The sequence below is a fragment of the Physeter macrocephalus genome, chromosome 8 (assembly GCF_002837175.3).
Source record: "Physeter macrocephalus isolate SW-GA chromosome 8, ASM283717v5, whole genome shotgun sequence".
Lineage (NCBI taxonomy): Eukaryota > Metazoa > Chordata > Mammalia > Artiodactyla > Physeteridae > Physeter > Physeter macrocephalus.
The window spans coordinates 10,568,269-10,591,748 of NC_041221.1; the positions used below are offsets into that span (position 1 = coordinate 10,568,269).

Below are 23,480 nucleotides of genomic sequence, written 5' to 3' on the forward strand. Positions count from 1 at the left end.
CATGCCGCGGAGCGGCTGGGCCCGTGAGCCATGGCCACTGGACCTGCACGTCCAGAGCCTGTGCTCCGCAGCGGGAGAAGCCACAGCAGTGAGAGGCCCGCGTACCGCCAAAAAAAAAAAAAAAAAAAAATGTGGTCCATAGAAGCAATTTAGTGGGCCTGGAAATCATTTAAAAAATAAAAGAAGAGAAAAAAATCCAATATAACAGAAAATATCAGAGTGCATCATGTGTAGTAAGTGAAGTTTTGTTTACAAGGCTTTTGCTGTGTGTGTGTACTGGAGTGTGGTCATAAAATATATTTCCGATTGTGAGTCATGAAAAAACAAGTTTGGAAACTATAAGCATAAAGCATTTAACACATAGCAGCTAGAATACGGCAAATGCTCAACAATGTTAGAATAAATAATGTGGCATTTAAGTTGAGCCTTAAGAATAAACATTATTACATGGGAGGATGAGAGGGAAAAGACAAGGAGGAGGAGGACCTAATACACACACACTATACACACACACTATACACATACACAACACACACACACGCACGCACACACACACACAGGAGACGCAGTGTGGCTTAGATTTTGGATGGAGCAAGGTTAGTAGAATAGGAGACTGAACAGCCATTGGAGCTGGGTTATGGAAATCTGCACAGGTCATCTTGAGAATTCTGAACTTTTTTTAGGTAAAAAGGGAGAAGTTATCCAAGAAGTTTGCACAAGGGCATGACAGGATCGGACAAAGAATTTGGAAGAATAATTATGACAGTGATGCAGACAGTGGAAGGGAATGGATATGGGTAGTGGAAAGGCTTCGGCCCTAGTTTGGTTTCCCAAGCAAGGACTTGAACCAAGGCAATGGTCGTGGGAGTGAAAGGAAGGGAGAGGATTAGAAAGATGTTGTGGAGAAAGACTCTTCATGACACAATGTCACTTTGCAGGTGCTATTTCCCTTGGTCATAAAACCCTCTCATCAAGTACAATTCTTCCCCTCCTGCAAGCCAGGGCTGTATATATGTCCTAAGTAACAGTCTCTGACCTGATTAGTTGAGTAACACCCTCTAACCTGACTCCTGTGTCATCCAGTGCTGTCCACGCCACTGTCGTGTCGTCTGCCACACCGCACAGAGCAGTGACCATCTCTAGTATCTTCTGCCCTCCCTAGAACTAGGAGCTTCTCAAAGAAAGACACTCTATCTTTTGTCATTGCCGTCCCATGGTTATATTAGAGTTGTTCTCCAAACATTCTGGTTTGCCTGTCTTCTGGGTATGTGTTCGGATTGTATTCCTGGTTCCCTTGTGGTTGAGTGAGGCTATGTGATGGATTCTAGCCATTGATTTGTGCTGGAGCATTTAATGCCTATGTCAGACCCTCCGGAGATTTCTTTCCCTCTGCCATAAAACCCACATGGGTCCTTCCTGGAGTGAAGATAACATGGATCAAAGCTACCACCAACTCACAATGAACATGAACGTGAAAGAAAAATAAAGCTGTTATTGGTGGAAGTCACTGAGATTTTTAGGCATGCTTGTAACACAGCATAACTCAGCTTCTCCTGACTGTTACACCTCAGACTCCGGCTCATCCCTTGGCACAGGGTAGCCCTCTATAGAGATTTGCTGTGTAAATGAAGAAATGATTTGGAAACCAATCAGATAATGAGTGGAAAGGGAGAACAGGAGTCAAAGGTAATCTAAGGCTTAGCTTTGTTTAAGGTAATCATTAACTTAGTCAAAGGTAATGATTAGCTTAGTTGAGAAACAGGAACAGCACGGGGGGCAAGAATGAATTTGGTTCTGGACATGTTGGATGTGGTGGGGTCTCCAAGCAGACGTGGATGGTAGGAAGTTGACAATATAGGACTGACTGGTTCTCTAAGATTGTCAGGCTTAGAGATAAACATTTTGAACCCCTTAACTTCAGATGATAGTTAAATTATGAGAATAGAGTCAATTATTCTGGGAGATAGTAAAGAATATGAAAAGAAGGTAGAGTATTGAAAAATGCTTACCTTTAAGGGTGGGGTGTTGAGGGAGAGGGAGAACAAAAGAGAAAGAATAAAAGGATAATGGAAGCTAAGAAAAACAAATTTAAAAACAAAAAACTATATAATAGCTTGTGATGCTGCAACTTGAAATAGGAAGAGCATTGCTTCTTCCTAAGAGGCAATGGAATTTTACAACCAGGAGGTCCATGGTGACTTCTGAGAGAGGAACGATCGATATTATATGAGCATCATTATACATTCAGGTGGTCACATGAGCTACTACTTCCCTGATTCTGTTATCGCACCATTTTTTTTTACTTGAGATTCCTGAATATTTGCGGTTCTCTGATGAATTCCTTAATCAAACGGACTTGAGGTTTTGCTCTGATTGGGACTGATGTCTCTTTGCATTAGCTGGTCCCTCACAGTGAGATTAATGTTTACCAAACACCACTTTTAGACAACCAGCCTGGAGACAAATTTCCAGTTTCTGGCCTGGCAACATACAAAGTTTCATATTCTGACGCCTTTTACTAAGCTGACCTGAGAGAACACCGTGAAACAAATGCGTATAATCAGGCAATGCGTTGTACATATTAGAGAAAAGAGCCCGCGTCTTTTAACAAGGCACTTTCACAAGGAAGGGGCATGAATTGACGATCTTGAGAGAAAATTTACATCAGCAAGGAGGTTAGCCGAGGGACTCTTACAAGGAAGGTTAAATTACAGAGTATGCTGTGTCCTAATTTATCTTCCCGTGTTCTACATTCGACTATGAAGTCATTTCAAAGGAAAAAAACATTCAGCTACACGAGCAGGAAAAATACACAGAACTAGGACTGCCCTCTGGTGTTTCTTTCGATACATTGGCAGAAAAGTAAAAGCCTCAGAAAATTTGATAGCATCGTCTTCTGACTTAAAATTAAATCGCAGACACTAAAGAGGGGAAAAATTCCCCCTTTCCAGTAATTTATAGTTCCTTATTCGTTCCACGGGAAAAAAACAGAATAGTAGATGGAATTGTTCACGTCTTCACCTCTGAAGACACGTGTATTAGTTCTCTCTCATCTTTACTTGTAATGGTATTATTTTATTTTAAAAATAGGTATCATATGAGAAGTCTCTGTACCTCACACTCAATTTTGCTGTCAACCTAAAACTGCTCTAAAAAATAAAGTCTATTAAAAATAGGCCTCGCGGTCGTAAATGATGTTTGAAATAGACGAATAGCAATGTGGTTCTGGAGAGGGAAGAAAACTCATTCTGGTTCACTTCATGTTATTGAGGACAGCTCTGGAGTTCTGGGTCCTCTCTGCAAAGCTTAATAAGTGGTGCTTCCCGGGAGACCGCAGGCACCTTGTGATAATCATATTTCTAGATTTACGATGTTTTTTAAATATGGTTAAAGACCGCACAGAACCACCTGCTAGTGGTTGTAAGACATCAAGGAGGTGAGAAATTCGGTTATTTCCCACCTTTTCTGGTTAGTTTGATCTCGCTAAGGTATTTTTTGAAAGGCTCTTGTTGAGAAGGTCCTGGATAGTTGAATCCCATTATTCTATGCAGGGAGAGACTGGAAATCCCTTGGGAAGTTATTTCTGTTCCACCCTACAGAGGGTTCGATGGATACTGTGTTCGGGATAGTAACTCCTCCTTTTTTATAGGACTTGATTCGTAGGCTGGGAGGATGGAGAGTAATATGGCACCCACGATCCACAGACGCGGGCTCGCTCATCGAAGCCTCAGTCACTCAGGACTAATTACAAATAAGCCAGGTTGGGGCGTTTAGTTTAGAGATAAAGAGCCGATTGGGAAGACAGAATGAGGGTGAGCTGCCGGTGTTCCCTGTTCCCTCTCTCTAGCTTGCTGGAGTCAAAAGAGCAATTGGGAGTCCTACAGCAAGTCAAGAAGTGAACGAATGAATAAAAATAAAGAAGCCCTTCATATTCTAGTGAAATACGGGCTCGCGTTCAGCAATAATGTTGTCTCTCTTTGGTGAATGTGGTGGTATGTCAGGGCTGATGCTCAGGGGGTCAAAACCTGCACAGGGTCCTCAGCGAATGGCCTCTGAGTAGAGGGCCGCCCACCGGGTCCTCTACACTGCTCTGCAGCTCTGGGCTTTGATGGTGGGACCTGATGGTAGGATTCAGCAGATGACAGTTAACAGCATGTCTGAAACCAGATAAGGAACTCACACAAGTTCTGAAACCCATATCCAAGCATATTACCTCTAAGTCTTTACTTCAACTCCAGAGGTGCTGCTGTTCACATATAAACAGCAGAACACACACAACTTGATATTTTTCGGAGATGGAGGCCCATCTGTGAGCCACACTCCCGCTCTCCCCCTGTCCCCCCCGCCGTGAATCTTCCTCAGTGTCTATGGTGCCACTGGGCCTCTGGGTCCCCTACAGACTCTAGACTTGGGAAAGCATGTCATTTTAATTAAAAAGTAATTACTAAACTCGTTCAGGAATGTTACTCAACCTTAAAAAGGAAGGAAATTCAGACACGTGCTACAACACAGATGCACCCGGGACATATTATGCCCAGTGAAATAAGCCCGGCACAGTAAGATAACACTGTCTTATTCCGGTGGGTGATATCTATGAGATTCCTAGAATAGTCAAATTCACTGAGACAGAAAGGAGAAGGGTGGTTGCCAGGGGGTGGGGGAGGGAGAACGGGAGGTAGTGTTTCATGGGGACGGTCGCAGTTTTCCAAGAAAAGAGCTCTGGAGATGGACGGAGGGGATGGTCTCACAACAATGTGAATGGACTTAATGCCACTGAATCGAACACTTAAAAATGCTACCTTTTATGTTTTGATATTTTACCACAATAAGACCAAAATTAGTTTGTGTATTCACTCCACAAACAGTGAATGGCTATGCATGTCATGCTCTGTGCCGGGAGCTGGGAGGCGGAAAGATGGATTGGACACAGCGCCTACCTCAGAAAATGTCATAAACATTTCTACAAAGACATCATAAATTTCATGAACCATTTTTTGTTTTCTTTGAAATTTCCCCTTTGGATACACACGTTCTTCTGTTTAAGAAACACTTTAACTCTGTAAGTGTCATTCAGTGGTGTTAATACTAATGAGAGTAAATCTCCTACTTTGAAATATTAAGTACCCTAACTTTTAATTCCTTCACAGTGAATTAAGCTGCCTGTTGTACTTGTGAGGGTCATAGTGTCTTGTTAAAGTCCTTCATTTCTAGCATAACAAGGGCCTTCCGGCTGCTGGGTCTCAGCGGGCGACGGGCAGGGAAGGAGGACGGGGTCGGGCTGTGCGAGGGCGGCAGGTGAGGCATGAAGGGCATTGAAGGATGAGCCCAACAGCAAAATCGATAGGTGGTGTCCACTAACGATCAGTTACGGCCTCCGGGTTTCGGTTTTGATAAGCCGGCTGGCAGTTTTCGTGGGAACTCACCCAGAAAACAATCATTCCAGACCACTGTGGCCCTTAGAAGGATTCAGAAGTGTATTTTCCGATGAGGTGGTAATGAGGACCTTGCTTTGTATGTGCAGACAGCAGGGAGAAGAAGAAAACCGCTGGGAAAACCCAAGGAGGTGGGAAACAAAGGAAGGAGAATGTCTCAAGCGAGCGCCCGTGGCTCGTTTCTGGAAGACGCCTGAAAGGCACTGGGTGATTTACCAACTTACTGTGGGGTAGGGGTGAGAGCAGAACACCGTGTACTTCCGGATGATGCCATTCAGCTTGAGAGGGGGGAGCCAGGACACAAAGACCATGGAGGCTGAGGCCGCGGCCGCCTTGACTCCCGCGGGGGGACCTGGAACTGGAAAAGCAGAACGTTTAGTGACAGAATGATGGAGCTTCCCTCCCCGCCGCTCCAGACCCACCACCCCACAGGACACCGCTGGGCCCTGCCACTCTCTCTTCCCAGCTCTTCAGGAGTCAGGGATGCGGGCTGAACTGTGTCCCTCAAAACCCATGCCAACTACCAACTGGCACCTGCCTTCTGCCTCTGCAAGGATTAAATCATGAACTGCTGCAGCCGCTGACCTTCAACACCCACTGAAAGGAGCTCAGGGTGGAGATCAGGAATGAGGCGCTCTGTGCGCTGGGAAAAACTGGGAGAACAGGCCTTCAGATAGGTAGAGATGTTTAGGAGAAGATTTTATGAGCCCAATTCTTGCATCTCCTCGTATCTAGAAAAGCACTAAAATCATTAACGGTGACACCTGTTCCTCATGACTAGCAGGAAGCTTCTGCCAAAACGTGCGCTTGACTGCACGTACCCCCTTCACTGAAATCATATGTAACACTGACCTTCGCCCCTACCTCTTTGGAGCAGTTTCTCAGAGCTCTCTGAAATTCTGTCTCCCGGGCTATAGTCCTTATTTTGCCCCCAATAAAACTTAACTCACAGCTCTCACGTTGTGTATTGTTTTTTCAGTCAACACCCACTTGCTGAAGCCCTAACCCTACCATGCCAGAATGTGACCTTATCTGGAGATGGAATCTTTAAAGAGAAAATCAAGTTAAAACGGCGTCATTTGGGTGAGGCCTGACCAGCATGGCTGGTGTCCTTGTAAGAAAAGGGGGATGTGGACACAGAGACACACATGGAGGGAAGACAATGTGAAGACACAGGGAGAAGATGCCCATCTACGAGCCAGGGGTCGAACCGCCCTCACAGCCCTGGGAAAGAACCGACCCTGCCCACCCCTTGATCTTGGACTTCTCGCCTCCAGAAACGTGAGACAGCACATTCCTGCTGTTGGTCCCCCAGGCTGCAACGTGAGACAGCACATTCCTGCTGTTGGTCCCCCAGGCTGCGGGACTTTGTTACAGCCACCCTGGGGGCTGACACAGTGTCTCTCTGACCAGTGACCTAGGAGCTCCGCTGGGCCATGTCCTTGGGCGTGTCCCCTAAGAGCCCACTTTAGCAAGTATCCTGCTCAGTCAGTTTAGCCAGAATCTCCACAATATCTTATCTCCTTTGATATCTGATCAAAGTCCTCACTCTCTGTCACCACCAGGTAATCTTTTTTTTTTTTTTTTGCGGTACGCGGGCCTCTCACTGTTGTGGCCTCTCCCGTCGCGGAGCACAGGCTCCGGACGCGCAGGCTCAGCGGCCACGGCTCAAGGGCCCAGCCGCTCCGCGGCATGCGGGATCTTCCCGGACCGGGGCACGAACCCGCGTCCCCTGCATCGGCAGGCGGACTCTCAACCCCTGCGCCACCAGGGAAGCCCAACCACCAGGTAACCTCTGATCATCCTCGCCTGCCTTCTGCAAAGCTCCTGTGAAGTCAATTTAGCCAGAATGCCCCTCATCCCTGATGTTTCCTCTTAGTAATTGTTTCACCCAATGACCCCACTTCCTCCCCTTCACTCCTTGGCTATAAATTCCCACTTTTCCTTGTTGTATTCAAAGCTGAAATCAATCTCTCTCCCCTACCGCAAAGCACCATTGTGGTCATGCCTTCACCTATCAAATCGTTCCCCTGAATGAAGTCTTCTGCCCTGCTGTTCCTTAACCAGTGTCATGAATAGTTGTTTCTGTGACAGAACTAACACAATTAGTTCAAGTCCCTGTCTTCCCAGGAGCCCTCTCTATGCTTTTCAGTCCCTGATGATTTCCTGCCTCTGACTAGTAGAGAATTTAGCTTCTGGGTCATTCTTGTTTCTGCTACAGTGTTTGGCTTTGGACGGGCTTGGGGGGTACATCTGGCCTCCTGAGTTACGGATGAGGGCGAATTACCTCAGTCATCAGAGATCACCCTTCTGGGCCCAAAACACTTTGCAATGACTCCTCCCTTTGGCTCAGGAGAGGCTCAGAAGCAGTTTTTATGAGGATGAATTTTTGTGTCAAAGATTCACAGTTCATAGAGACAACGAACTCCCCTCTGTAAATCATCTAAGAATGCAGAAAACGGTGTGGACAGCACGAAGCTTAATTTGAGAGGTGAGATTGAACGTAAGTGCCCTTCCCTCCACCCTTTTGTCTTCCAGGTTGAAGAGGGAGAATGAGGTGAGGTGGGTAGAACATGGGATAAAGGGGAACGAGTGTTATACCTGCTGAGAGAAACCACGAGGTTATTGCTTTGTTCCTCATTGTTTTAACTTTTCATGTAGAGAGAGCTTCCCCCCTTGATGGAGACCTTGAAATTCAAACCAGTAAGGTCCCTTGTGAGCCCCTGGAGGAAGCTTTGAGTTTCTTCCTTCTCCAAAAACAACCTAACTTCAAAGTAAATATTTTTGGAGTTGAATGTGTATCTCATAATTGTCACCTTCTAGGTGACAATTCTAGGTCAAATTGATGCTCACATTTTGACCTTGACTCTTCTAGGTCAAAACAACAAAACCAACACCTCTGGCAAGAGTTAACGGGGGTTGGACACAGTCATCATTGAAAATATAAAATCTTGGGGTCAGTTTTTGACAAGTTCCACCAAGAGCAAAAGGTCTAGAGAAAGGAACACATAGGAGTGATGAAGCTCAGATTAATAGGTCCTTGGGAACAAGGTACCTTTGTCCTGAATATGCTTAGTTTTCTACTGGTGAGGGCAATCACCAAGACATCTACAACCTGGTTCAGAGCCACAAGGGCTCCTCCCGAACGCCAAGGGTAGAGCGTACGTGTGCTTAATAGTCCCACGCTAATGGATGCCCCCAGATTGGCCAGAACCCTCCATATCTTCTGTAAAGCAAACCACGCAGCTGGCGTCCACCAGGCACTCCCTCTGGCCAGCGTCCTTCTAGGACCCCAAGTACTTTGGCAACAACCCCTTGGCTGGCTGCTCATCAGGAGTGTCAGGCTTGTTTCCACCCTGTTTGTGACAATTGTACTTGTCAAGGTAATGAAGTTTAATTTACGGAAACTGATGAAAAATGAGTGCACAAAGAAAGCTGTTTTTATGACAATTGATGGGACTTTGGAAAAGCTTTCTGAAGGTAAATTTAAAAAAAAAAGAAGCTTCAATTAGGTTTGGGCAAGACTAGTGAGAAGAACAGGTCACATGGCAAAAAAAATCAAGGCAAACAGATAAAAAGAAATTAAAAAGCAGATTACTGGCCAATGACAATACATGTTTACTCCGTGATCAAGAAATTAAAGTGGAAATTACAGATGATCCATGATGAATACAGTTCAAAGAATGAAAAATGACATAGAACTCTAATCTCTTCACCCAAAACTAAAGAAATGAGTCTGGATCAGTTGATTAGACAATGATTATATAATAAATGTATATTTATATGTTTTAAGTTAAACTACAATGTTTGAGTTCTGTCTCTTGGTCACTGTAAAATGTAGTGATTCCTTCTTTAGTAGATTATCTCCATTAACTTGCCTGGATCACGTCAGATCAAAGGGTTTTTCACTGCACTTACTACCTAAACCCCCATGTGGTTCCTCACACACTGATTTATGATCCATCTTGTACAATCTTTCCTTGTAGCGTTATTAGAATTTTGCACAAGAAAATAATAAATATACAGAAACTGAGGCACAAGACATTGGAGAAAGATTTTCAGGATTTCTGAGCCAACACTTTACAAATGAGAATTTAAAATTTTAGTTCTGGTTTGGATTACACCACAATGGTTAAAGGTGTGGGCTTTGCAGCCTCTACTGCTGGCTTTTGTCCAACTTTACCACTTGGTTCTGTGTCCTGGGCAAGTTCCTAAGTTCTCTAATAAGCCTTAGTTCCCTCATCTATGAGGCCAGAACAATAATTATACCAAGTTATTATTTTACTGTTAAGATTATGAGAGAGAATTCATGTGAAGAATTAATACGAGTCCTGTATATAATACGCACTGAATAAACTCTAGCTATCATTTGTAATTACCATCGCCATTTCTTTACCGTACGTATTGCTAAAGGATTCTGGCCTTACTTTGTAACTCAGTGTTGAATGATAAACACCAAATGTTGAGAGTGGCAGGAGACAGAGATGGCTTAGGAGGGTGTGTCTGGGACATAGTTTGTTAAGACGCACTGCTAGTCACCAGGTTACATTTTGGTAATCTGCTTTTTTCTTATGAAGATATAGGTAAGCTTAGGTAGCCGTCATGAATTTCTGGCCATCGTTGAGTGAACTTATGGCTCCAGATTTGAGTGGCTGAAGTTAAGAAGGCAGCGGCTGAAGAGCATCTCTTCTGCATTCTCCCATGTGCTCAGACCTCCCCTGTGCACGCAGATGCTCTCAGAGCTCTCGTATCCGATGGCCTCGGCATCTTGGCCCTGACTCACGCACCTTAGGCCTATCCTGTTCAAAGCAGGGCTCATCACCTTCTCTCCCAAGCCTCTCTCCCCCCGTCGCCTATTGCAGCAAACGGCCCGGCCATCTCCTTGGTCGCAAGAGCCAGAACCTGGAATTCTCTTCCCTTCTCGTTGCCTCTCGGTGGATGTGTAAGGTTGATGTGTGCTTTAGACCTCCACGTGGACGTGTCAGGTCAGTGGCTGGATTCTCTTCCTGGCTCTGTGTCACCGCACGGCACTGGACCCCCTTTTAGGTCCCTGGATGTGGCGCGTGTCTCCCACATCAGGTCGTTGACACACGATGACTGAGAGCCTTGGGTTCCTCCCGCCTGGAATTGTTCCCCGCCCTCCACCTTGTCCTTGGCAACTCTAACTCATCTCAGCTTCTGCTAGTGCTTGCTTTCTCGAGAAAACCTTCTCTGTCACTAGCCTGGGTGAGGTCAGGACGGGTAGTCTCTGAAGACGCTTCTTCATGGCGCTTGTCATAACCCACTCAGGAGTGATTGGTAAATATCTGTCTCCCCCACCAGCCTGCGAGCCCCACCTGTCCTGTTCTCTGCTGTGTCTCCAGTGCCCGGGCCAGCATCTGGGACATGTTAGGTCCTCCAAGCAGATTTTCTAAACGAGCTCAGTGTGGCAGGCAGGATGCTAAGATGGTGCCCAAGATTCCCGCCCTCTGATATCCACACCTGTATAATTACTTCCCCTTGAATGTGGGTGGTACCTGTCACTATGATGGATGGATCACTCTCAAAATCAGGTTACATTTTGTGCAAAGGTGAAGGGATTTTGCAGATATAATTAAGGACCCAATCAGCTGACTTTAGGTTACTCGAAAGGAGAGTAACTTGGGTGGGCCCGACCTCATCAGATGAGCCTCTTAAAAGAGGGTCTAGAAGTCAGAGAGGGATTTGGAGTAGCAGAGACAGGCTCCTGTTGGTGATGAAGAGGTCAACTGTCCTGCTATGACCACACGACCATGTGACCCTGCGGGGGCCATGTGACAGGGATTGGGGAGTGGCCTCTGGGGGCTGAGGAGATGGTCTCAGCCCTAAGGGAACTGGAGCCTGCTGACCACCAGTGAGCTCGGGTGAGGATCCGACCTCAGATGAGAGCCCAGGCCCAGCCAACACTGTGATTTCAGCCTGTGAGACCCTGAGCGGGGACCCGGCTAACCCGTCCCTGGCCTCCTGACCCCAGGAAATGGTCAGATAATGAATTTCTATTGTTTTAAGGTGCTAAGTTTGTGATGATTTGCTACACAGCATAGAGAATGGGTCCACACAGTCAAGCCACCTAAGAGTGTATCTTAATGTGAAACATCAACCTTATTGTTCTGTAAAAATATTGCCTCAATCTGAAGTGAGACAAGAGTCTAAGCACCTCACAGATGCTCTGGTCAGCTTCGTTTTTGTCATCATCATTTTTCTGGTCTTAGAGATCAGCCACAGGCAGGGGTATGTGTGTGTGCGGTTTGTGGCTTGTGTGGTGTGTGTAGTGTATGTGGTGTGTGTTTTGTGATTTGTGTGATGTGTGTGTGACGTGTGTGTAGAGTATGTCTGCATGTGTAGCGTGCGTGGTGTGTGTGTGGTATGTGTGTGTGTATAGTGCGTGCGTGTGGTTTGTGGTGTGTATGTGATGTCTGTGCTGCGTGTGGTGTGGTGCACACATCAGTGTGTGTGTATGTGTGACCCGCCGTGACAGCCAGGTCCACCTGAGCCCCAGGCTCCGCAGCGGCTTTTCTGAGCCGTGAGCAGACGACGTGACGCCGCAGGGACACCTCCACAATAGCAGTTGTCGTCACGGCCAAGCAATGCATGAGGCCCCTTTTCTCTTCTGGTTTCCATCAGGCTCCAGTATGTCTGGCCTTTGCACCCATTAGAGCAGTGGTTTCCAAACACTCTTTAAAGTGGACAAATCCTTTTACGTGTCATGTGGGAGACCCATGCATAACACAGTGGAAGTGGAGTGGCTCTTCCTTAAGCAGAGCTGGGAGGGAGCCCCTCAGGGGCCCTCCCCATTACCACTGGGCACCTCTGAGGCCCCCCTAGGAGCCCTTGGACTTCCTAGGAACCTGTGTGAGAATCACTGCAGCGGAGGAAGCTTTGACATTCACGTGGTGGAAGGCCTCCCAGGACATCCTGGTCTGTTGTGTTGCCGGTGTATCTGCTACTGCACAGAGCACATCACAACCCTGCCAAATGCTGCAGGACTCTGGAACCCTAAGCTGTATTGATACCGATTAATTGACAGGCTTTCCCATGGCACGCAAAGCCTTCAGTGTCTCCTGAAGGGCAGCGCTGCTGGTGGTTAGGCAAATACACACGCGCACACACACACACACACACACACACACACACACACATACAGAGTCCATCACCTTTAAGGTGAACCAGGGTGCGGTTACACTATCATCTGAGAACACACCATCCATGCCTTCAAGAGGATGTATGGCTCAAGATATGGGTGGCCAGAGGAATCAAATATCCTGATGTCTGTTTATTTTTCTCTTGCTCTTAGCTCCACTTTCAGATGTCCTGCTAAACAGATCATTAACCATGGCAGAGAGGGACCAAAGATCACCTATTACAGCTCCTGCTGGCCTTTTCCCACAGAGCTATGTGCACTGGTGATGTATTCAGTAAATATTTGCACTTAAACACAACCGTCGCTATTTATATACACGTAATGTTTTCTTTTGTGGAAAAGGGTCAGGGCTGAAACTCCCTCCTGCCAGCAGAATGAAAATAACAATTGGAAAAATCATAGATTGCGTTTGTGTGTGTTCTCCTTCCCCATGGCTTGGCCCAGATTATATTCTCAGCAAATAAAATGGTGTCAGGATTTCACAAACGTTTCAGAATTCAGAATTAGCTGTCTTGTGTTCAAACACAGAAAGCTTGATTGGCAAATAATCTTTTGTGGTCTTGCAGCAATAAAAAATGTGCAAGTTCTCAATGACTGAGCAGTCCTGGGAAGAGGACCTGAGACGTCAGTTGTTCTCACAGACCCTGAGAATATCTCCGTGGACCCACAACTATACTGACGGAACTGAGACTATGGACCCGATAATATGTCCAAGGATCTATATCAGAGATCTATATCAAGATCTCCATATTCTTGGAGAATATGTCCAAGAATCTTTACAGAAACTGAGAAACTACTTATGGAACAGAAGACTTGTTTTCTAAACAAATATTTCAGTTGTGAATTATCCCCTGTAAAAGTAAACGCTTTGTTTTATTTTTCAATTTTATTTATTTAATCTACTTTTATTTATTTATTATTGATTCTGTTTTTATCTCTTTCACTAGCAGGTGATAAATTTTTCCTTTTTAAGATGATCAGTGACCTAACAACATAATTTAAAATTCCAGGCCCCGTGACACTGAGGGGTGAGGACGTTAGTTTAGGAACTGTTTTACGCAGAGAAGTCCTAATTGAATGTTTGCTGTGAAGGTGTTAATATTTCTTTACTTGCAAGAGCATCAATAAACAATGAAACTTCAACCTGTGCCTAGAATAGTGCTTTTCCGAGGAGAAACAATAAATGTTGACAATTATTATTTTATATTTTTACATCATTTAATTGAAGTCGGCAGTGTTATCCAAACTTCAAATCATAAGAAGCATCAACAGGGTTTATACTCTGACTTTGATTACACATTCCTTTCAAGCAGACACAAAAGTGTAATCAGTTCTGTAAACTGCTCAAGGGTCTATTTACATTAGACGTTGAGTCTATAAGCCTGGCTGGCACAGTTCTTCACCATTTCTAGATTAGTGAATTTTTCATGTGAATCTGGGAAATAAGCTCATTATTATACTAGTTTTTCTCTCCTTCTACCTAATCTCTGCTCTGCTTCGTTTTGAAAATGCTGAATGATTTATCCCAAGCAAATACTGCCACCCAGCTCTGCATCGCTCTTTGTCCACGTCAGCACGAGTGGAATTCTTGATCTCCTCCCTGGTATACGCCCAAGGCAGGGCCTTCCACAGTTACTCACATCTCCCCATACTATTAGCACTGGATAGGAAAGCAGAGAATAACTGATTGACAAATTACACTTTGGGTCTCAGGGTCAAGTTTTGAGACAGAGCTCTATGATTTCTAAAAGTGGAGGAGGAATTAAAAATTGTTCCCAAATTACCAGTCAGTATGGAGCTGTTAAAGAGCTTTCCGCTTTTATTGGATTGCTGTACGTTTTCCTGAAAAATGCAGGTGTCAAAATTCATGTTGCCGATCGATTTGCTCTTTAAATAATAATTCCAGTGACATCTGTGTTATTGCTTAGCAATGCAAGAGAAGGTTCCACCCTCATTCTGAAGGAGTGGAGATCAAATAATCAAACATCTAGTGTCAGGAACCATCCCACGATATGTCAAGCTAGGTGATGTTTGCACACATCACTTCACTTTTTATGTCTTAATTCTGTGCAGCCTGACCGTCATGGAAATTTTGTACCTGAAAAAAGTCCAGTTCAGAGAAAGTGAGGTAAGGTGTCAAAGTCCCACGGCAGCAGGTGGCAGAGCCAGCATCTAGACACAGCTCTCCGTCTATTACATTTTAAAAATTAAATACGGCTGTCTTCACCCAGGACATAGCTTTGTAGATAGCTCTATGAATGTGTGACTTCCTAACGGCATTGCATTTTGACCTTAGATTTCCCGAAAGAATGCAATTTCTTTGGGCGGCATTGGCTGACACCTGCACATAACTGGGAATAATCACTTGTGTGTTCTAGAAAAACTGAGGGTAATGAGGTTAAATTGGTGTGCGGGAACTAGAATGCATGAAGGGCCAGAGAGACAATAAACATAATATGTGAGGGTAGATGGACAGGACTGCTTGGGGAGCAGGGCTGGGTTTGATGAGGGGAGAGCAGAGAATGATGCTGTGAACGTCAGGGGAGTGTCCTTAGGAGACAGAAAAGCTGGGCAGGAAGGGTCTGTCCAAGCCTCTGAGAGCGTGTCCCTAGCTTTGCTCCCACAGGACACAGTGGGTGAAGCCACAGCATGTTGACTGTCTGTGTAGCAAAGGACATCAAAACTGCCAATACGCGGGCAGTCATGGGCGATGGAAAACGGCTCTCCCACCCACACCCCGCCCAGCTTCCGGGGGAACAGAGGCCCTGCAAGAAGACAAAATCCCCAAACAAAACTGCAGAGCCAAATCAGCACAGAATTCAGGCGTAGTGGTTCGCATCTCAACTCTGGCTCGGGTATAATTCTCAGCTCTGATTTGGAGGATTCCACCAGGGAATCAATTCGGTATCAATTGCTCTCTCTTTGATTAAGGTGGAAACTGCTCTTCTCACTATTGCCATAATATGTATATTATAAGTTAAATTATTCCGCAAAAAGTCTTCGGTCAGGCCCCTCAGGCTTTCCCTTAAAATAATATAAAAAACTATTTTGCCATATACAGTTTTTGTAGGATTGGGAAATAGTCACATAACCAAGTCCAAATTGTGATTTGAAAAATATGCTACGATTTAAAATTTTACTCAATCATCACAAATTCTTGTAAGAAATTAAAAAAAAATTAACATGAAGCTCTCACATTGAGGGCTTATTCTAACGTTATTCTAAAGCTGGCACAGCATATGACGACGTAGACCATTACATAATTTTTAAGTGGCAAGATGGAAATGATCAGAGCTTACACTAATAGCTAAAGAGTCACTGAAATTATTCTAATGGGGTACAAAACAGGGGTGGCCCTGGGATACAGCCCTGGGATAAAAGGCACTTTTGTTTAAAATAATATGTGCCTCCCCCCCCGAAAAAAAAAGAAAAATTACAGGAGAAGAGAGAAACAATGGATAAGTCAAACAAAGGTGACACAGGAAGTGCTGGTCTGAATCGTGCTGGAATATTTCGGGAGGGCAGCAAAAAGTTTGCATGGAGCAAAGTCAAGAATAGGTGGGTGAATTAATCCTCTGACCCAGCCTTTCCAACAACAGCTCCTGCCCGGGAACGCTGCCAGCTGGTGGGAGCCTCCTGTGTGTCCCCTGGAGGTTCAGACGGGACCTGAGCTCTCCCCCAACAAGCCGCCCCCTTTCTCACCATCCTCTTTGGTCCGAGTGAAGATCTGCTCGCTCCGCACGCCGTCCCCAGCCCGGGTGAAGGCCAGCACCTGGATGCTGTAGTTGGTGTACTTCTCCAGCCCGTCCAGCTCCAGGGAGGGCTGCGTGGTGGTGACGTTTTTAATCTCACCCAGCTCTGGAGGACAAGAAAACACGAACCTGTTACCGCGGCTGTGGGCACCGTCCCTGCTGCCCAGCACTGGGCCACGAGCCTCCCTAGGTCACGTCCTGAAATCACTCAAGGGGACTAGGCACAGTCTTCATGTGACACCAACGCTCTGCGACATTTGGAAAAGGTCATTTGCGCCAAACTGCCCCAGAGCACAGGGCGGAAAATCGGTCTGGAAAACAGCAATTCACTCCAAGTCAAGTGTTATATAAACCCAACGCTGGCACCGTGGCTGCCCTCCTGAACCGTCCCCACGCAGCTTTCCCGCACCCCAGGCCCCAGGGAGCCAGGACCACTATACTCACTCTGCGGAGACCCTTCTAACTGCTCATCAAGAAGCTTCTACCAGTCGAGTTTCCTTTTTCCATTTAAAAAAGCAAACTCCTTTAAGGTAGACGTGTTTTTCAGCACCTAACTTAAGTATATGAGCTACGGCAGCGCAGCAAACCCCTCCTGTCACCTGGTGTGAACCCTTCGGCTGATGTGCCGGGAACGTGGTGTAGCTGAAACTACTTCACGTCCTGGAGCAGGATCAGCTCAGGACGTGCAAAGCTGCACCTTTATGCTGGCCCGTCTGAGGTATACGATACACGGCAGCTTGAGAAAACTCAGGCGATGTGTTAAACACCGCCACGGGCGCTCTGGATTTTGCAATGAGCCACCGGCGGCGGAGGAGAGGGTCCTGAGGACCGCTCACCCGTAGGGCAAGGGGCCGCGCGCGGGATGTGTGCAGGCTGGTCCCCGTGCGCTGTGCCCGGTTACTCAGAACCGGGGTGGCAGACGGTGGTCCAGGAGGGAGCCCTCCTTGGTGTCTGGCCACCTCTGCACGCGGTGCGCACGGTGGGGCTGCCCGAAAGGGTCTCTCGCGCTCTCTGGCCTCAGTAAAGGCAGCTGACACGCCGTGCGCGCTTCCTTAGGTTCTGGGTTCCCAGGTTAACTCATTTACCCAGCATGGCCATGCTCTTGTTTCCACAACCCGTTCATTGTACAGGAGGGGAAACTGAGGCACGCAGAGGCTCCGTAGCTTCCCCGGGTCCCGGAGCCGAGCACGGGGGCCGAGGGCACGGACCGCGGCACCACAGGGCGTGGCCGCATGGCCGCGGCCCCCAATCTCAGCCACTCCCTGGGGTCGCTCGGTGGACCTGCATGTCGGCCACATGCGATGCGTTTCTGCCAGCTGCTTTGCTCTTCCTGCTCTTTGTTTTTCTTTCCTCTTGTCCTTCTGGCATATTGCACGGAAGTTGGGAGATTAGTGGCCAGCTGTTTTGTGATTATGGTGGCTATTTTTACTTTTTGTCACCAAAAGGATCAAGGCTGAACTGGACATAGCAGGATAGTTGAATTTAAAGCAAAGCAGGGGGCAGCCAAGGCTTGTCACTCACATGCCAGGGACCCCTGTGTGTGATGAGGGCTGTGAGGGGACGGGAAAAATGGGCACCGACACAGCCCCGGACCCCAGCAGGAGCCCGACGCCTGATCCCGCCTTGGGCAGCTTGTGGGTGAGTTCTGGGGGCAGAGGATGCTTTGCTGGGGGGAGAGAGCACAGCAAAGGGTGCAGCCCCCCAGAGATGCCTGTGGCCTAGTGTCTTCTGGGGGAGACCAGCTGGTGGCAGACTTTTAGGGGCCACAATCTAGAAACCACAGCAGATGGCTTACGAAAATGGAAAAAAACGTTTGCTCCGGTGTAGTCACTGTGCATTTGGAAAGCTGACAAGCGTTACCCTCAGATGGGCTAGAAATTCTCTCCTGTGAAGGAAAAGTCGGCCCTGGGTGACCATCAGACCTCTTTCCATTATATTATTCATTTATAATTTTCATTTTCCTGAACATAGATAATACAGGTCAATTGGAGTAGGTTAAAAACTTCAAATGCTAATGGAAAAAGTTTAAGTATAGATCTCATCAAGATCTTTTCAGATTTAGGAACTTCTACATTATGCCAAAGATTACACACACACACACACACACACACACACACACACACAGAGTCAGGGAAAATGCAACTCAGGGGAGGGGCTTCCACGGGGCTGTGTGCAGGGCTAGTTATGAGAAATTGACTACATCATGTGACCTCTTGGGGCCTCTGGTTTTATGCTTTTGTTTTTATCTTTAAGAAGGACCCAGGGTCTCTACGTCACGGGGGAAGTATGAGCTCCAATTACAGCGCAGGGGAAAGGTGTGCCGATGGGACAGGGCTGTTCCCCAGTGAGACACAGGGATGGAGAAGAGGACAGTTAAGAGGGAGAAGGGCAAAGTGGGACACCCTGATCTTTTTAAAGAAAGCAACACTTGACACAAAAGAATTACACCCGCTCATGAATTACCATACTAATTAGAATTGGTATTTGGATACTGACTCATATTGGGGTTCATATTATTTGGATGAACTAATTTATCACGAACCATGAATATGAATGCAGTCCAAACCCCTGTTCAAAATTACCCCGCCCAAGGATTTTTGAAAACTACCTGTGCCCCAGAATCGACCACAAAAGCACCTCATTCTCTCGGCTGGGAGGGTATGTCTCTGACTCACCAATGTAGAGGAAGTAAAAAGGAAATTATGAAAAAAGCCGAATTCAAAACAGCGTGCTTCATTTGTCGTTCTTTCAAGCTCCTTTTCTTTTTTTATGGCTTAAACACGGATTTCTATCACCTACTTTTCACGGCCCCAGTGGAGTCATTAAAAAAAAAAAAAAAAAAAAAAAAATATATATATATATATATATATGGGACAGTACAGTAGAAATTAGCACAACATTGTAAATCGACTACACTTCAATAAAATAAATTTTTAAAAATATATGGGAAGTAAAGAATAGTGTTCAGTTGAAATCATGAGTAAAATAATATGAAATTAATATAGAAAATAAATTCAGAAATCATATATTTATAGTACAAAAAGTTTTTTTAAGAAAAACTTTATATTTTAAAACAAAATAGTTTTATGTATCTATTTACACCCTTCTTCATTCTTAAAGGGTCTAAGGAAGAAATCAAAATAGGGGTGGAAATCACTTTTCCCAAGCACCTCCTCAACCTGCCAGCATCGTAGCAAAAGTCTTGGCTGGCACTTAAACGTGGCTTTGATTCAGAATCTGTCGTTTTTGTCTTGAAGAAAGACAGAGGGTTGAAAAGCAGCTCCAATTCCGATGGAAATAGTGGATTTTCAAAGTGTGCCATTTTCCTAGCAATCTTAGACTAACTGCTTCTGTCAGGTCTTAAAAATTCTTTGACTTTCCGATTATAAAATACTCAGAAATTTCACCGACCTATTGTACATTTAACCTGTCCTATCAAATATATTAACCAGTTTTATCTGGTCATATTAACAATAACAAAATCCTTTTTAATGCATATTTTAAAAGTATTTGGGGCAATTGCTAATCACAGCAGTAGTAACGATCTCTTTCTCTCTTGGCCTGCACAAGTGAGTGTGTGTGTGTGTGTGTGTGTGTGTGTGTGTGTATGTGTGGTGTATTCTCAAGCTTAGCAGGTATAGTTCTTTACATGATCACTATGTGTTGTGTGTCTGTGGGAACCTCAGGGCCGCAATCTAAGTGTTTGTGCAGAAGAATCCAGTAATTCCATGAAATTCCCTGCTAATGCATAAATGTCACTTCTCAGAGGTAGCAGGTCAGGAATGACTGTTCATAGCAGGTTTCTTTCTCATCATTTGGAGATTAAGTGTAGAACTTCTACATTAGGCATTAAGCACATCACCTTGATCTTCATACAGTGCGTAAAAGTATCTTTAGAAACTGTATGCATTTCCAAGCATTCTTTATTTAAAGACTTCTATGTTTTTAAATATTCAAGTTTTTAAAGCTTTAAAGTGTAAAGTTGACTGAACGATAGTAACCGTATCATCCATCGCAGAACTAAGGCGCTTACAGGCATTATTAGCACATATGAGTAAAATGTGAAAATGTGATGAACAGTCATCACCGGATTATGGAAATGTTTCCAACAAGAACAAAAAAGGAACGATTTTAGTGTAACACGGCCTTTAGGTGAGTATGTTAGGGTGTTTAATTTCACCTTATTCAAGATGAGGATTAGACACCAGAACAAGTATGTGCAATGATCGATCACTGTATTGTGTCAGTAAAGTAGATAATTTGAAATTTTTCGTTGCTCCGTATTTTACTTCTAAGGGAATTTTAAAGCTCTGTTTGCAGGGAGGAGGTGAAGTGAATCATCTGTTTAACTCTGTCCCTCCGTGGGGCTGGCTGTGCCTTACTGGGCTGGAGGTTCTGTATGCATCACATCCCCCGACTCTCACTAGGCTAGAGCATCCATCGGGGCAGATGCTGCATCCTCAGCGTCAAGCAGGAGCTTAGCACGGAGTTGCTGCTCAGGTAACACGTCTTCTTCGGGGGTCCCAGAAGGTGAATCAGCATGTCTCCCACTGCTGTGGCACTATGAAAAGCGCTACCGCGACATCAAGGGGGTCAGATCTGGTCCTCAGCTCTGAGACACAAGTCTGGCTGCAGATGTAAACAGCTAAGCCTGGAACTCTGCTATTTACTTAGCAAATTAAGCTGCCTTTGCTAATGTGTCTTCCTTCCTTTATTCTGGCACCAATAGTGGAACCCCTGCAGCCTCTGAGGCCCAGTGTGTTCTGATCACCTGGGTGGGGAAAGAGACCGGGTTGGCAGAGCAGGCCCAGGTGGTCCTGAGCAGAGGTGGGAAATGCCCTGGGGGCCTCTGTGTTTGCCCAGACTCAGAGCACCCCCAGTCAGAAGAGCTGCAGGAAGCCCCAAACCAGAGGGGAGGCACCCCCGGGGGCTGGATATGGGGAGCGGGGGAGGGTGCAGGTGTGGGCCACCCAAGTTCTGGGCCACAAGCAGAGAGCAGAGCCTTTCCTGGTAGGGGCTGTAGCTCAGGGTGGGCCTGTCGTGCTCCTGGAGCGGGGCTCAGCCTGGCTCGGTGACGTCAGGCCTCTGTTCTGCTCAAGACACTTGGAGCCCCAATCTTGCCCCTCCCTGAGCTGACCCTCTCTCGGGCCAAGTCTTGCCTCGAAACTGGAAAATTTTGTCCTACAACTTGAAAGAAAAAAAATAATAATCACAAAGCAACAAGAAGGAAGAGAGGGAATACGAGAAGGAAAAAAGAAAAAGGAGGGGACAAAAATGGAGGGTTTGGGATGAAGGCAGTCCTCATGGGAACAATAATACTCCTCCCAAGGTGTTCTGGTTCTGGCCTTCTTCCTGAACCCCTTCCAGTTCAACTACAGGAGCTTAAGAATTTTCCCTGCTGAGTCCTATCGGGGAATAGGAGGAGGTCAGCCTTTTAGGATACACATCACGCAGAACTTTCTAGATACAGATCAAGGTTTTGGTGCTGCCTGCGGAGGCTTGACATAGATACTCATAATTAGGAAAACACATCTATTCCTAGATTCCCCAAGTGCCACCCCCTCCTAGCCTTCAAATTGCTTTTTGAAGGTATATGATTTAAACAGCTGTGCACACCTGTTAAAATGTCAGATATGAGATAACAGAAAGACGTGGGGAAAGGAGAAAAGTACCCATCGATAAAGAACTGCCCACCCTGTGCTGAATCCCACGGTAGGAGGAGGGGTCTGCAAATTCCACTGCACATCCTTTGGGGCAAACTCAAAGTTCTAGTTTAATTCTCTTACCTCCGTCCATGAGGTTGGCCCAGTAGATGACTCTGAACCCCTGGAGAATTCCATTCAAGGCTTCCTTGGGAAGTGTGGACCAGGATATTGATATGCTTTCTGGTGATGTCGCTATGGCTTGGACATTTTCGGGGGGGTAACTGGGCACTGAAATCAGATAATTAGAATCTGTGATAACCGTGGGTGGTTTGATTAGCAAAGCAATATTGAACAAGCAACATTAGTTTAATATTTCAAAGTACAGGAAAAGAAAAACCTGCACTCAATCCCCCAAATTAAGGAAAAAATGAGTACCATTTCTCTATACAAATATTATGATAACTCAGTAAAATGCCATGACTTCGTATGACTTCCACTGTCTCTCTTTCCAGAATAACTGCTTCACTTTTAAGCCCCAGGCTTATGGAGTTGAGAACACTTCTGATCCTCTTGCATGAGTAAAAGACCACTGCTGGTCTGGCTTATGTTCCCATTACCCTTGCAAGTTACTGTTGTAAGTTACATGTACTTTATACAGTACATCTCCTCATATTGAGTAATACCTGGCATGTAAATTGAAAGCCTCACTGTTGAAAGTGCCAAAAAGCAGACACGTCATCGTGTTCACTGTCCCTTCCCCAGCAGGGCCCCTTTCAATACTATATCATTCGTCAGAGGAAAGAGCGAAAATGGACTAGGATACAGGCTAGAAGGATATCTGAAGTATGTTTCATGTGGGATTATGCCAACCTTAAATGTCGTGGCTGGGAGAGGGGGCAAAATAGTGACTGAATTGCAAACATCAGTGAAAGATGAACATCAAAGTGAAAACCCAAAGGCATATCTAACCACGCCTGCAAAGACTATGAAGATGGAAAGAAAATCCTGGACTTCTGGTTGCTAGCTGTCTAAGACTTCTCTGCCTGTGTAAACGGTCAGCAATTATAGATGCAAGTCACAATGTGTGTTCTCAAACCTACGACCCAGTGGCTAGTTGCACGAGAGGCAACTGCCGTGCAAGCTTGCTGCTGGAAAAATCTACCACCTACTCCTACAGCTAACCCTATATCTGACCTCTGCACGTAAAAGATGGTGCTTCTGGACACTAGCGTTCTCTCTCTTTTCCAGCATTGCTGGAAAATGTGAGCTCTTAGGTGGTCAAGGTGGGAGGGTACATTAATTCCTTATGACCACTAGGGAGCGCTCAGTCACCGTGAGATTTGCTCCAAGGAGGATCGTTCCTGTTCTCTGGTCTCAGAATGCTTGAAAATAAAAAGAGAAAGGAAAGAAGAAAGAAAAGAAAGAAAAGAAAGAAAAGAAAGAAAGAAAGAAAGAAAGAAAGAAAGAAAGAAAGAAAGAAAGGAAGGAAGGA

At 45.6% G+C, this 23,480-nt stretch overlaps 1 protein-coding gene across 1 annotated transcript in view; it reads right to left on the reverse strand.

Annotated features, from left to right (window-relative positions):
• Positions 1-23,480, reverse strand: part of DSCAM (DS cell adhesion molecule) — a 759,593-nt gene that overhangs the window by 85,713 nt on the left and 650,400 nt on the right. The window contains exons 19-21 of the mRNA XM_024120069.1: positions 22,130-22,276; positions 16,294-16,449; positions 5,657-5,790 (exon numbers count right to left, since the gene is read on the reverse strand). Of these exons, the coding sequence (XP_023975837.1) occupies positions 5,657-5,790; positions 16,294-16,449; positions 22,130-22,276 (437 nt within the window). The remainder of the gene's footprint in view (positions 1-5,656; positions 5,791-16,293; positions 16,450-22,129; positions 22,277-23,480) is intronic.